Below are 15,627 nucleotides of genomic sequence, written 5' to 3'. Positions count from 1 at the left end.
TTTAAGCGTAAATGAGCAACATTTAAAGCACCGAACCAACAAATACTGCAATCCACAATATACGCAGACAGGGTACTGGATACCTGTCGAAAAACAGCGCAAAAGCTACTGACATAACAATATCAGAAAATAAGGCGTTTCCTGGACATTGGACAAACACAGGACAAGAATAGTTTTGCACAATTCCGATCAAAAACAATTCTTCATACATTTCTAAATTTAGCTATTCTGAAGCATGAAACCAAGACAAATCGACACTCATGCATGACTAGTGATTTTAACTTAATTTTTTTACATTGTAAAGGCCAGATTGATTTATTGAAATACTCCAGTTTGGTATACGATGTCCACAAAAAGATGTCAATGCGTTATTGTTTTTTTGTGAACAGTCAAGTGCCGTTTTAAGTTACCAGCTTTTTGAAATCTTTTTTCACAAATCTCACACTGAAAAGATTTCTTGTCTTCATGTAAAACTACATGATGCTTCACTTCTCTTGCTGTATTGAACACTTTTTCACAAACATTACATCTATAAGTCTTCTTGTTGGTGTGAAGTTTCATGTGTGTTTTTGCGTTGTCTAGGCGAGTGAAAGTTTTCTCACAAAACTTGCATTTGTGAGGTTTCTCATCGGAATGCACAACCATGTGTCGCTTCATGTGCCATAAAGTCGGAAAGGTTTTTTCACAAACTTCGCAAATATGGCGTTTTTGGCCGGTATGTGTCGACATATGTCTTGTAGCGTTGTACGACGTCACAAACCTCTTATCGCAACATTTACATTTGTATGGTTTTTCACCAGTATGACCTAACAAATGTATTTTCAAGTGCCATTGATTACGATATCGCTTTTCACAAATGTCACAGCGATACGGTTTTTCACCAGTGTGAGTTCGTGTGTGAGATTTCAATTCTGGCAAAGTGCGAAATTGCTTTTCACAGACATTGCACCGATGAGGTTTTTCTCCGGAATGAATCAACATGTGTCGTTTTTCATTTTGCAAGGTTACAAATCCTTTTTCGCATACTTTACAATAATGAATTTTCTTGCTGCTGTCGTGCATACTTGAATCATGCGTTCCTAGATATCCGAGTTCCATGTTTTTATTCGTGTACATTTTTGACACCTTTCCACGAAACTTAAAGTTATTTTAAACGTCCAAATAGTTTCTTGCTCAAACCTACTTTTCCTGCAAGACAGCAAAACACATCCGTCACATTCTTTGTTAAGTGATATATTATTGTAAACGCTTCCCGTTAGCCTATTAAGACTGAATTATCTGTCTCAAGTCTAAACTGTCGTCACAAACTATAAACTCTTATTTTATATTCAATCAGGGGTGAATTCACGCTAACGCTTACGAATCTCTGTGCATTATTTTCAGTTTAAATTAGAGCTAAACTATTTAGCAGGGTTATGCCCCTAAATACATACAACCTTTAGCACACCACCTTCTGATTTTGATAAAGACAATACAAGGTAAAATTATACAAATACAAGGCTTTAGAAAGGCTTATTCAAAACATAATCTCGACGCAGTTGGGCGAGGCCTATATATATCCTGACGCCACTGGGCGCGGCCTTTATATCCGGTTGCCAGCTTGCGTCATGCGCTTCTAACTTTACACAACAAAAAGAGAATACACGCGAGTAAAGTTACAGGAGTTGCGATAAAGAATGCGTCAGTTATTCGTTTTTGAAATGCATGGTTTGTTTCTTTTAACAACGCAAGCTTAAACGTTTCCGGTCCAATCCGAGCAAACCGAGCCATATCACATCCTTCTGCCGTTCGCCTGCTATTTGAGGCATGACGGAAATGATTGATTGTCTGTGTTGTTATAACACCATGGTTAGCAAATCAGAGTTGCAAGTCGGGCCGGGCTTTGCGGGCCGGGTTCGGGCCGGGTTCGGGCCGGGTTCGGGCCGGGTTCGGGCCGGGTTCGGGCCGGGTTCGGGCCGGGTTCGGGCCGGGTTCGGGCCGGGTTCGGGCCGGGTTCGGGCCGGGTTCGGGCCGGGTTCGGGCCGGGTTCGGGCTTAGGTATTGATGAGAAAACGGGCCTGACTTTACGTTCCGTGTCCGCCAATTTAAAAAAAAAATAAAGTCACACAGCTAAGTAACAAGTCTACGGCTTTGATCTAATGCCCACCCTACTACAGAACGTATTGTTAACCCATTGTCTACTATTGTTCATTGTGTTTGTTGTCTTTCTCTTTTTTTCTTTCTCATCCTTTGTTGCAAGGCTTTCGTGGATAGGCCTATCAATCAAAAAATCAAAATTTCGGGCCTAAACGGGCTTCTCAAAAACGTTTCGGGTTCGGGCTCAGAACTCTGTAGCAAATCGCACCATGTTGGATTACGCAACAATTATATTCATTCTTAACATTACCATTCGTTGTGTGTTTGTGTTTGACAAAATTGCGGCTATTGTCTTTACTACAGCGCACGGGCCGCGGGTCGCATCCGGCCCTCTTCTAGATGGCCCGCGACCACGATAAAAATTTAAGTGTATATTTTTTAACCACAGGGTGCAGTTTATGCGTTAAATCTCATTTATAAACCAAGGTTTTATAACATATTTTTTTGATTCGATACATCTGTGTTGTTTGTTCCGATCCGAGAGGTAGAACCCCTTCTCTGGGTTTGGGGACGTTTTTACAATTTACACTTGTCGTCATTTGTTAATACTGTTATAATTTGCTTTAAAACTTTTTATGGCAAGTTGAAATCACATAGTGGTCGCGAAGTAGGCTACTGGTTAGAGAATGTGCAGTCCAGCCATTTGCAAATCAATGTACACTGGCTGTTCTTCAGTACTGCGCAACTACAAAGTGCTGGTAAAAAATATAGGCCAAATACTGCCAAGTGGGAAATAATAACACTCCCTGCTTCCAACTCGAACGCAGGTTACAAAACAGGAAAACCTAGAGGAAGTATTTCAAAGTGTCGAATTTAAGTGTAGTGCTCAAATGGCCAAACCTTTCCACACAGTCTTTGGTTAAGAAGCAAAGATGATGTTCTGAAATAACAACAATTGTTTTAAGATAGACCAATTAGACCAGGGTTCGGGTACATTGTAGGGGGTGCGTGCCAATTTACTTGTGGCAATGACCCTTACGCGTCAAATCTTTGTGTGCAATAGTGGTTGGTGCAAGCTAAACTCTTTATTGATGAGAAAATAGACAGATTCGTGCATGTAAGCCCAGTTTAAGGACACTTCCATTATAACACACCAAAAACAAGAAATGTTACAATACAGTTAGATGGTTTGGCGTGCCATGAAAAACCTTCGCTTGTCATGCAAACGTTAATTGAAATAAATGATGAAATATGATATAAAGTTTTAACATGATACAACAAAGTAGTAGCCTACGATTTCACGGTTTTTAGTCCATACGCTTGTCCGCTTAAAAGAGAATAAATTCAACTCAAAATTGTTTTTTTTTCTGTCTTGCAGCAACGATAAGTCAAAGGAAAAATATTATTTTGAACGTTTAAGGAACTGTCACATTTGAAAGGGTACAATGGACAAAAGCGAAAAAGAATTGCCTTTTCAGCGCAAAACATGTGGCAGAAGGTTTAAAACATCAAAATACTTACAGATGCATAATTCAAGAATGCACGATAGCAGCAAGAAAATCCACCGTTGTAAAGTCTGTGAGAAAGGTTTTGTAACCCTTAGTGAGCTGAAACTGCATACTGCTAGTCACAATGGTGATAAACAGTATAAATGCGATTTTTGCGAAAAACGATTCGTTCATCCCTCGAATGCAAAGAAACACATGTTGATTCATTCTGAAGAAAAACCTCATCGGTGCGATGTTTGTGAAAAGCAATATCGGACATTGCAAGAGTTGAAATGTCATGCCCGGACTCACACAGACGAAAAATCACATCGCTGTGACATGTGTGAAAAGCAATTTTCGGCTATGGTTTACCTAAAAAGACATTTGTTGAGTCACACTGGTGACAAACCATACAAATGTAAATTTTGCGAGAGAAAATTTAGCTTTAACGGCAATGCTTTAAGACATATGTCGATGCACACTGGCGAAAAACGCTATATTTGCGAAGTGTGCGAAAAACCGTTTCGGACTTCCACCGATTTGAGGCAACACATGGTTGTGCATTCAGATGAGAAACCTCACAAATGTAAGTTTTGCAAGAAAAGTTTCAACCTCCTAAACAACGCAAAAAGACACATGAAACTTCACACTAACAAGAAGACCTATATGTAATGTTTCTGAAAAAGTGTTCAATACAGCAAAAGAAGTGAAACATCATGCAGTTTTACATGAAGACAAGAAATCTTTCCAGTGTGACGTTTGCAAGAAAAGATTTCGGAGAGCTTGGAACTTAAAATAGCACTTGGCTGTTCACCGAGACTAACATCAATACTGTATTGCAAACTGAAGTATTTTAATTAAAAAATCTGCCCTACGGGTTAAGAAACATTATGTAACGTGTTTGTGTAAAAATATCAAAATATTTGTTTGCAAAAATTGTAAGCAGGCCCGATTGCAAGCCTTAAACCCGACAAAAATCGATGTCCGAATCAGGAAAGAAATGCGTAAACTTGCTGCACAAATGAGAACGAGACTTTGCGCTTGAGGTGAATTGGTAACGAACTCATTTTTGGGTTGTTAAAGTCCGCGCTTATGTCGCTTCGACCTTTGGGCAGCACTCAACGACAGACCCTTCAAGTTCTCAACGACAGACCTTTGGGAATTTCTGTTTAGTGGCGCAACAGAGTATAGGCGTTTAAGGCGACAATAATTGCTGAGTCAGCATGTTGCAAATTGCGGTATTATTGTCACAATAAACGCCTACGCTCCGTTGCGCCACCAACCGGAAATCCCTAAACCTGGCTACCGTCAGTTCTTACGTTAGTACCTCTACCGAGGGTGCAAGGTCGAGAGGAGGGATGGACCTTTCAAACGGTAACCAAATTTTCGCTCTGCGCGCTTTACTTTTTGCGTAGTGGTGTGGAGAATTCTGGTCAAGAAAGTACACATGGCCCAAGCATAGGCATTTAACGTTGTTAAAGTATGCGCGTTGCGTCGCTTGGAGGTGCTTCGAGGGGCTGATTTCACACAAACCAAGTCAGACTTGCTGTCAGTTTCCATGTGTTGTGGTGATATTTTTGCCGTAGAATCGATGCAAAAGTCAATAAAACTGCAAATGTGCTGTTCAGATTTTACAAACCCTCCTTCGCGAAAGAAAGTTATTCTAGAATTTTTAAAACAAGTTTGTTAAGTTATAATAATAGGTAGAAAATGTCATGCAGAACATGTAAAAGTGGAATTCTAAACAAACTTTGTCTGTAACGGCTTTTCAGAGTATTATGCAAACTGAAGATTTTCAACTCATTCTGCTCGCGCCGCTTTCTAAAGTTTTGTTCTATCTAATCACAGCTTGGGTTAATGCATGCGCTGTCACTTTTACTTTAAAGTCTGCATTTATTAGAAGAATTAGAAGACGCCAGCATTTTCAAATAATTGCTTTTGTAACATGTAAATGTAAAAATTCGTCTACCGAGGGGGCGATAGTGAAAATTTTGGAAGTTGGGGGGCGATTTGACTTCAAAAGGGGTGATTTCAACATTACTGATTGTATAAGTATGTACCATAACTGTGAGACTCAGCTAACTTTGACTTACAAGCAGATATAATTCGTCTTGAAAACAAACACCAGGGACAATGGCCACATCAGAATAAACATGCTGCTATTTCAATACATTGTGATCTCGAAACCAAGGTTAGGCGTTAAATTAGACACAGGGGACACTTCATTGTGGCTAAGTATGGTGACAGGCCATAATTTTTTTCGCTTTTACACAACCTTTATTAGGCGCCAGTGCCTTGGAAAGGGGGCGTTGGAGCTAAAAAGTTTGAAGACACCTGCTTTAATGTATCAAATAAAAAAATGCGTTACGGGTTAACCAGTTAATAGCAGACTACTGCAAGTGCTAAAATAAAATTAAAAAAAACGAATACCGCCTTTTTTGGTCACAAGTCGTTTTACAGCAAAAATAGTAGACTACTGCTAGTGTTAAAATAGGGCACATCTAGACAAGCAGCGGGGAGTCCAGCATCGCAACTCCCGTCACAACGCCTCCATCATTTTGATCCTTGGGTTTTGAACGGAGCAAATGTGACTTACTAAGATCCACTCGATTTTTTGGTGGTTTAGCATTCTATCTTGCCAAACACAAATCAATTGATGGACTTCTTAAAAACATCTTAGAAAACAAATTAACACTACCGGATGCTGCGGACCTTGTAAAACTGTTTTGTTTAATAAAAAATGAATCAAACACTGCTAAGAACCTGAAAGGTCTGATTAATTGTGACGACTTCAGGATAGTTCAGGTGTATGTTCAAAACGATGCTACAACGAGAAAAATTATTGAGCTGTCTCTGCAAACTTTTCTCAACAGATACCACAAACGGCACAAAATTTTTGACATGCCTATTCTGTGACACCATAAAGAACGAAAAGTGCTTTTTTAAGCGATCTATGTTCCATGATTATTTTTCTTTTGTTTTAACCATGGCCGAAAAATAACCGGTTAAAAACTAGTGATGTACCGATTCGGCAAGATTTCGATTCGGCCGAAACCGAAAGTCGTCGCGCAAAGTCGTACCCTACGCGTTTGACATGAAAACATAAGTTTATCTACCAGGCAATTAGTGCAGAATGGTTGTGTTTCGTACTCATTTTCGTTCTGTGGGGTTTAACATTGTCTCAAGCATGGTTGCCAACCCGACAACAAATTACTGATTAGTTTACCGCAGTGGAGAAAACGATAATGTAACAAAAAAATTCATAATTGACAGGATTTTCGTTGGTACTAAGCGGGAAACGTTTTGAATGTGTGTTCATAAACGATGCGGTAATCGCAGCGAAATATTCGGCCGAAACCGAATCTTTGTAAAAGTGGCTGATTCGGCCGAATACATTCGACAAACCGAATATTCGGTACATTTCTAATGAGAACCCGAAGTCATGGCTTGGGAATTCCCCTGCAAATTCAACTTTACTTCTCGTGTTTCCACTTTTCAGACAAACGCATGATTTTGGGTAAGTTTTAGAAAATGAGACTGGCCCCAACTTATACATAGTTTACCATCATTAATCCTCGCACTCGTCTCCGAAAATTTAATGACAAATGAAACACGACAGAGTAAAGAAAGGCATTTTACAACAGAAACTTTATTACGATATTAAATTCATAGTAACTCCGTTAAGTCCATACAAACTAAATGGCCGCTGAAGCAAAAAGCCGTTTTTACATATGAGGGTACAACATTGCAAATTTTCCAATTCACAGCAAAAACAATATTTTAAAACGTTTACACCAAAATATCGCAATCGCATAGCATGGCACATTTCAAATCAAACAAAATTGCAACATGTTTATCTGCTCCTTTGTGCACAACCTACAAAGTTTTGTTGAACACTACTTTGTTTTTAATAAAATTTTTGTGGTGATATCAATATTTAGTGGCAACAGGAAACCTATATTTTGCTTCTAAGTGCCAGCGTTTTGAAATCTTGTTTTTACAAATTTCATACTAAACAGACATTGCGGGCTTCTGTACATCTGTATGATATTCCATTCTCTTTCATTCTCAAATGTTTTTTTTACAAGCATTGACTCTGTGGCTTGATGTGAATTTTCATGTGACTTTTCAAAGTGTTTCGCGATTTGAAACTTTTCTCGCAAAACTTGCATTTATGAGGTTTCTCATCTGAATGCACAACCATGTGTTGCTTCAAAATGCTAAAAGTCCGAAATGGTTTCTCACAAACCTTGCAAATATGGCGTTTTTCGCCAGTGTGTATCGACATATGACGTTTTGCGTTGCAAGACGTCATGAACCCGTTGTCACAAATTGGACATTTGTATGGTTTTTCACCAGTATGACTCAACAAATGTATTTTCAGGTGCCCTCGAGTACGATATTGCTTTTCACAAATGTCACAGCGATACGGTTTTTCACCAGTGTGAGTTCGTGTGTGAAGTTTCAATTCGGGCAAGGAGCGAAATTGCTTCTGACAGACATTGCACCGATGAGGTTTTTCTCCAGAATGAATCGACATGTGTATTTTTGCATTTTCGAAAGTTACAAACCGTTTCTCACAAATATCACATTTATGCTGTTTATCACCGTAGTGACTGGCCAAATGCAGTTTTATCTCACGAAGAGATACAAACCCTTTTTCACAGACTTTACAACGATGGATTTTCTTGCTGCTGTCGTGTATTCTTGAATCATGCGTTCGTAAAGACCTCGATGTATTAAACCTTTTGCCACAAGTTTTGCACTCAAACTTTTTTTCTTCCACGTTTACACTCACGTGGGTTTTTGACATCTTTCCACGAAACACAAAATTATTTAAACGTTTCAAATAGTTTTTGATAAAACTTACTGTGTCTGTATAAAAGCAAAACGTATCCGTAAATTTCGTTGTCAGGTATTACCGATCCCTCACGGTAGACAAACATAACAGTCCGAATGTAGCTCCGGTAATAAATACGCTAATTGCTGATAAACTAGAACTGCAAAATTCCAAACAGAACTATATAGTTCTCAAGTATATAATTTGACATAAGCCGTATCGCAAAAACAACGAGCGCTAAGAGTTAAAGCACACACAACCCTATACAATGATTACGAATTTACTACGTTTAACTTTCTAATACTTGACTTACATAGCGTTTAGGTCACGATACTATAAAATAGAGACGTAGTTCTAAGCAGTGTACGTTTCCAAGTAAACGAAATTTTAAACTGTACCTTTTCTTTTGGTAGCATATGGCAATTAACGAAAATCCGTTTATGGCTTCTCGGTAACATGCAAGGGAACGAAACAATTATAGCCGCAAGCCAGTTTATGACCAGAGCAGTAATTAGCAAACTTGTTTTGTTAGATTCGTAACCGGTCAAGATTTTGTGTTAATGAAAGGCAAGATGATAACGAGCCAAAAAAGATACAACACCAAACAATTCAATGTGATTAAAATGTTAAAATTTATAGTCCGACTCTGATACACGATCAACTGTTAAATTTATTTGAAAAATTCCTACTTGTTAACTATAGTACATTTAACAACACAATGCTTGTTGTTTTTAATAACCTTTAGTGTTAACAGATATGCGAAGTTGCCTCAAAGTAGGTTCTCAGTTTTTCGAAATCTTGTTTTTCCAAATTTCATAATAAACAGGCATTGTGTTTTGCTACATATCTGCATGATGCTTATTGTCTTTTTTTAAGCTTGTTGCCTTGACTACGGTTTCACAAACATCTGTGTGTCAAAATGGAATTTCATGTGACTTTTTGCTTTATTTCGTAGTTTGAAACTTTTCTCGCAAAACTAGCATTTGTGGTGTTTCTTATCTGAATGCACAACCATGTGTTGCTTAAAACCGCTAGAAGTCCGAAATGGTTTCTCACAAACCTTGCAAACATGGCGGTTTTCGCCATTGTGTATCGAAACATGTCTTATAGCATTGCAAGACGTCATGAACCCTTTGTTACGAATTTGACATTTATATGGTTTTCGCCAGTATAACTCAACAAATGTATTTTCAAGTGCCCTCGAGTACGATATCGCTTTTCACAAACGTCACAGCAATACGTTTTTTCACCAGTGTGAGTTCGTGTGTAAGATTTCAATTCTCGCAATGTCCGATTTGTAATAAATCCTGAGGCAAGATAAACATTTAAAAAGGCTTCACCAGAAATACGGAACAGCATTATAAGCGGTTGATCGGTTAAATTGTTTCGTTTTTGTGATATGAAGGTCTTGGTGAGTTGTTTTTTTGATTTACGGTGAGAATGGGCAAGACTTGACACTTGACAATTACATTCACATGAAACGAATTCGTGTTATAAATGTAACAAATTTGTCTTAAGAGTTTACACCAGTATAGAAAATGTTTTTGTTGTGAAAAAGCCACGTATTTAAGATAACCTTTTATTTTGTAATTTGAGAAACGTATCTCGTTGCTCAGATAGTTAGTTTATGCAAGGTGGAAGAAAAAGTTTGATACAGAGACTGCATGGTGTAAGAACCATCCGAGATAAAAATGCAGAAAAGAAGAACTGATGCAGGTTCGATAAAATACAATAGCGCGATAAAATGAAAATAACTCACAAGGCAAGATAAAAAACATTGAAATAGCTACAGCTGAAACCCCCAACAGCATTATAAGCGGTTGAGGGGTTGAATTGTTCCGTTTTGTGATATGAAGGTCTTAGAGAGGGTTTTTCAAAGTAGGCTACTGGTTAGAGAATGGACAGCTCAGCCTTTTGTAAATCAATGGTCTCTGCCAGTGGCTGTTCTTGAGTAATGTGAAATCCCACAACTAGAAAGTACAACATAGGAAAATCTAGAGGAAGTATTACAAAGTGTCTAATTTAGGTGTACTGTGGTGAAAGCAATGTTTTGTGACATTAGATCAGGGTTCGGGAACATTTTAGGGGATGCTTGTAAATTTGCTTGTGGCAATTACCGTACGTGTCAACATTTTTGTGAGTAAGAGTGGTTGGTGCAATCTGAACTTAATCTTAATCAGAAAATACACAGATTCGTGCATGTAGGCTGGATTTTAGGACACTTGCATTTTAACATACACGAAACAAGCAATGCAACAGTTCAACTTAAATCGTTTGGCGGTCCATGAACAACCTTTGCTTGTCATGCCAACAATGATTGAGCTAAATATTTGTGAACTACAGTTTTAACATGATACGTTAACAGATTTTTTTCTCACGTTAGTAGGCTAATTATTAGAAGTACTTCGAGCAGTTTTTTTTCTGTCTTACAGAAACAATAAGTCTAAGCAAAAAAACATTATTTTGACGTTGAAGTAACTGTGTTAAATGACGGATACAATGGACAAAAGCAAAAAAAGAATTGCCTTTTCGATGTAAAACTTGTGGCAAAAGGTTTCAAACATTCATGTCCTTACAAAAGCATGATTCAAGAATGCACAACAGCAGCAAGAAAACCCACCGTTGTAAAGTCTGTGAAAAATGTTTCGTAACCCTTCGTGAGCTGAAACTGCATACTGCTAGTCACAATGGTGATAAACAGTATAAATGTGATTTTTGCGAAAAACGATTCGTTCATCCCTCGAATGCAAAGAAACACATGTTGATTCATTCTGAAGAAAAACCTCATCGGTGCGATGTTTGTGAAAAGCAATATCGGACATTGCAAGAGTTGAAATCTCATGCCCGGACTCACACAGACGAAAAATCACATCGCTGTGACATGTGTGAAAAGCAATTTTCGGCTATGGTTTACCTAAAAAGACATTTGTTGAGTCACACTGGTGACAAACCATACAAATGTAAATTTTGCGAGAGAAAATTTAGCTTTAACGGCAATGCTTTAAGATATATGAAGACGCACACTGGCGAAAAACGCCATATTTGCGAAGTTTGTGAAAAACCGTTTCGGACTTCTACCGATTTGAGGCAACATGTGGTTGTGCATTCGGATGAGAAACCTCACAAATGTAAGTTTTGCAAGAAAAGTTTCAACCTCCTAAACAACGCAAAAAGACTCATGAAACTTCACACCAACAAGAAGACCTCTATGTAATGTTTGCGAAAAAGTGTTCAATACAGCAAGAGAAGTGAAACGTCATGTCGTTTTACATGAAGACCAGACACCTTTACAGTGTGAGATTTGCAAGAAAAAATTTTGGAAAGCTTGGGACTTAAAACAGCTATAGGCTGTTCAACTAGACTAACGTCATTGCAATACTGTACTGCAAACTGGAGTACTTTAATTAAACAATAAAACATTACGTAAAGTTTTTGTCTTATCTGATGGTTGGGAACTGCCATACTTAAAAACATCAAAGGCTTTTTGCGAAGGCTGTAAACAGGCCCAATTGCAAGCCTCAAACCCGATCGAAATCTAAAACAGTTTTCAATCAAAGTCCGAATCAGACAGAAAATTGGTAAAATTGCTGAACAAATGAGAATCTTGGTGAATATTTTTGCGCAATTGTGTTGCTATGATTTGTTTCATCGTCGAAATGACTCAACTAACAACTAACCGTTAAAATAAACTCAACCCATCTCGTGTATTATATTTTCTACTCTGTTGTTGGTGACAATGTAACACAGTGGTTCCCAACCTTTTTTAACGCGACCCAAAATACTTACCAAAATTTAGTTTTGGGATTTCTCGCGACCCATGGACATGTTTTTTTAGTTGTATCTTTGTCTGTAAGATAGGAAATTTTTTGAAAAAAAATTACTGCGCCAGTTTAGCAAATCAATAACCTTATAACGAACGAACGCTGTTGTTTTTTATGACCAAACATTTCCATTTATTCCGGAGCTGAATCGAGGCATTATTTGCCAGATAACGCTCTACTGTGAGCTAACACATTACTTTATGACGTCACAAACAGTTTTAAACATCATCACTACAAGTTGTGATGAAGTTATTATTGGGCAACAATTTAAAGCCCTGGGTAATATAAAAGTAACGCCACGCGGCGTCAAAAAGTAGATGCTGTAATTACTACTAAAACAAGCGACCCAACAGAATGTTCAGGCGACCCAACTTTGGGTCGCGACCCATAGGTTGGGAACCACTGATGTAACAGAAACCATGTTTTCTCATCGTAAATTGTTAAAATTTGTTTTTCTTGATGTTTTGGGTCTTTGATTATGTCAATTCCGCACAATCTTTGCTTAAATGAAATGTAAAATAACGGAAATGTTCTGTGATAAAAAGTATATTCGCATTTGGTAAATTGTTCAAGAACTCGTGAAAACCGCGAATTTATGAGCAACATTTAAAGCACCGAACCAAGAAATACTACAATCTACAATCTACGCAGACAGGGTACTGGTTACCTTTCGAAAAACAGCGCAAATGCTACTGACATAACGATATCAGAAAATAAGGCGTTTCCTGGACATTGGACAAACACAGGACAAGAATAGTTTTGCACAATTCCGATCAAAAACAATTCTTCATACATTTCTAAATTTAGCTATTCTGAAGCATTAAACCAAGACAAATCGACACTCATGCATGACTAGTGATTATAACTTAATTTTTTTACATTGTAAAGGCCAGATTGATTTATTGAAATACTCCAGTTTGGTATACGATGTCCACAAAAAGATGTCAATGCGTTATTGTTTTTTTGTGAACAGTCAAGTGCCGTTTTAAGTTACCAGCTTTTTGAAATCTTTTTTCACAAATCTCACACTGAAAAGATTTCTTGTCTTCATGTAAAACTACATGATGCTTCACTTCTCTTGCTGTATTGAACACTTTTTCACAAACATTACATCTATAAGTCTTCTTGTTGGTGTGAAGTTTCATGTGTGTTTTTGCGTTGTCTAGGCGAGTGAAAGTTTTCTCACAAAACTTGCATTTGTGAGGTTTCTCATCGGAATGCACAACCATGTGTCGCTTCATGTGCCATAAAGTCGGAAAGGTTTTTTCACAAACTTCGCAAATATGGCGTTTTTGGCCGGTATGTGTCGACATATGTCTTATAGCGTTGTACGACGTCACAAACCTCTTATCGCAACATTTACATTTGTATGGTTTTTCACCAGTATGACTTAACAAATGTATTTTCAAGTGCCATTGATTACGATATCGCTTTTCACAAATGTCACAGCGATACGGTTTTTCACCAGTGTGAGTTCGTGTGTGAGATTTCAATTCTGGCAAAGTGCGAAATTGCTTTTCACAGAAATTGCACCGATGAGGTTTTTCTCCGGAATGAATCAACATGTGTCGTTTTTCATTTTGCAAGGTTACAAATCCTTTTTCGCATACTTTACAATAATGAATTTTCTTGCTGCTGTCGTGCATACTTGAATCATGCGTTCCTAGATATCCGAGTTCCATGTTTTTACTCGTGTACATTTGTGACATCTTTCCACGAAACTGAAAGTTACTTAAACGTCCAAATAGTTTCTTGCTCAAACCTACTTTTCCTGCAAGACAGCAAAACACATCCGTCACATTCTTTGTTAAGTGATATATTATTGTAAACGCTTCCCGTTAGCCTATTAAGACTGAATTATCTGTCTCAAGTCTAAACTGTCGTCACAAACTATAAACTCTTATTTTATATTCAATCAGGGGTGAATTCACGCTAACGCTTACGAATCTCTGTGCATTATTTTCAGTTTAAATTAGAGCTAAACTATTTAGCAGGGTTATGCCCCTAAATACATACAACCTTTAGCACACCACCTTCTGATTTTGATAAAGACAATACAAGGTAAAATTATACAAATACAAGGCTTTAGAAAGGCTTATTCAAAACATAATCTCGACGCAGTTGGGCGAGGCCTATATATATCCTGACGCAACTGGGCGCGGCCTTTATGTCCGGTTGCCAGTTTGCGTCATGCGCTTCTAACTTAACACAACAAAAAGAGAATACACGCGAGTAAAGTTAAAAGAGTTGCGATAAAGAATGCGTCAGTTATTCGTTTTTGAAATGCATGGTTTGTTTCTTTTAACAACGCAAGCTTAAACGTTTCCTGTCCAATCCGAGCAAACCGAGCAATATCACATCCTTCTGCCGTTCGCCTGCTATTTGAGGCATGACGGAAATGATTGATTGTCTGTGTTGTTATAACACCACGGTTAGCAAATCAGAGTTGCAAGTCGGGCCGGGCTTTACGGGCCGGGTTCGGGCCGGGTTCGGGCTTAGGTATTGATGAGAAAACGGGCCTGACTTTACGTTCCGTGTCCGTGAATTTAAAAAAAAAATAAAGTCACACAGCTAAATAACAAGTCTACGGCTTTGATCTAATGCCCACCCTACTACAGAACGTATTGTTAACCCATTGTCTACTATTGTTCATTGTGTTTGTTGTCTTTCTCTTTTTTTCTTTCTCATCCTTTGTTGCAAGGCTTTCGTGGATAGGCCTATCAATCAAAAAATCAAAATTTCGGGCCTAAACGGGCTTCTCAAAAATGTTTTGGGTTCGGGCTCAGAACTCTGTAGCAAATCGCACCATGTTGGATTACGCAACAATTATATTCATTCTTAACATTACCATTCGTTGTGTGTTTGTGTTTGACAAAATTGCGGCTATTGTCTTTACTACAGCCCACGGGCCGCGGGTCGCATCCGGCCCTCTTCTAGATGGCCCGCGACCACGATAAAAATTTAAGTGTATATTTTTTAACCACAGGGTGCAGTTTATGCGTTAAATCTCATTTATAAACCAAGGTTTTATAACATATTTTTTGATTCGATACATCTGTGTTGTTTGTTCCGATCCGAGAGGTAGAACCCCTTCTCTGGGTTTGGGGACGTTTTTACAATTTACACTTGTCGTCATTTGTTAATACTGTTGTAATTTGCTTTAAAACTTTTTATGGCAAGTTGAAATCACATAGTGGTCGCGAAGTAGGCTATTGGTTAGAGAATGTGCAGTCCAGCCATTTGCAAATCAATGTACACTGGCTGTTCTTCAGTACTGCGCAACTACAAAGTGCTGGTAAAAAATATAGGCCAAATACTGCCAAGTGGGAAATAATAACACTCCCTGCTTCAAACTCGAACGCAGGTTACAAAACAGGAAAACCTAGAGGAAGTATTTCAAAGT

The 15,627-nt window shown here is 38.2% G+C and overlaps 1 protein-coding gene and 2 pseudogenes across 1 annotated transcript; 2 read left to right on the top strand and 1 right to left on the bottom strand.

Moving 5' to 3' along the window:
* The first annotated feature begins 3,463 nt into the window (after positions 1-3,463).
* Positions 3,464-5,185, top strand: LOC145214210 (uncharacterized; annotated as a pseudogene).
* Positions 5,186-7,144: 1,959 nt separating this feature from the next.
* Positions 7,145-8,481, bottom strand: LOC145214483 (uncharacterized; the record flags this gene model as incomplete). The annotated part of the gene is made up of 1 exon (XM_080083021.1): positions 7,145-8,481. A coding segment is annotated over one exon (837 nt), but the record flags the coding sequence as incomplete, so codon positions are not given.
* A 1,517-nt stretch (positions 8,482-9,998) lies between these two features.
* On the top strand, positions 9,999-12,110 carry LOC145214482 (uncharacterized; annotated as a pseudogene).
* The last annotated feature ends 3,517 nt before the right edge of the window (positions 12,111-15,627 follow it).

Source organism: Phallusia mammillata, chromosome 2 (genome assembly GCF_965637545.1).
Source record: "Phallusia mammillata chromosome 2, kaPhaMamm4.hap1.1, whole genome shotgun sequence".
NCBI classification, from domain to species: domain Eukaryota; kingdom Metazoa; phylum Chordata; class Ascidiacea; order Phlebobranchia; family Ascidiidae; genus Phallusia; species Phallusia mammillata.
Note: the sequence above shows the minus strand (reverse complement) of the source record. Positions and strands in the feature narration are given on the sequence as shown.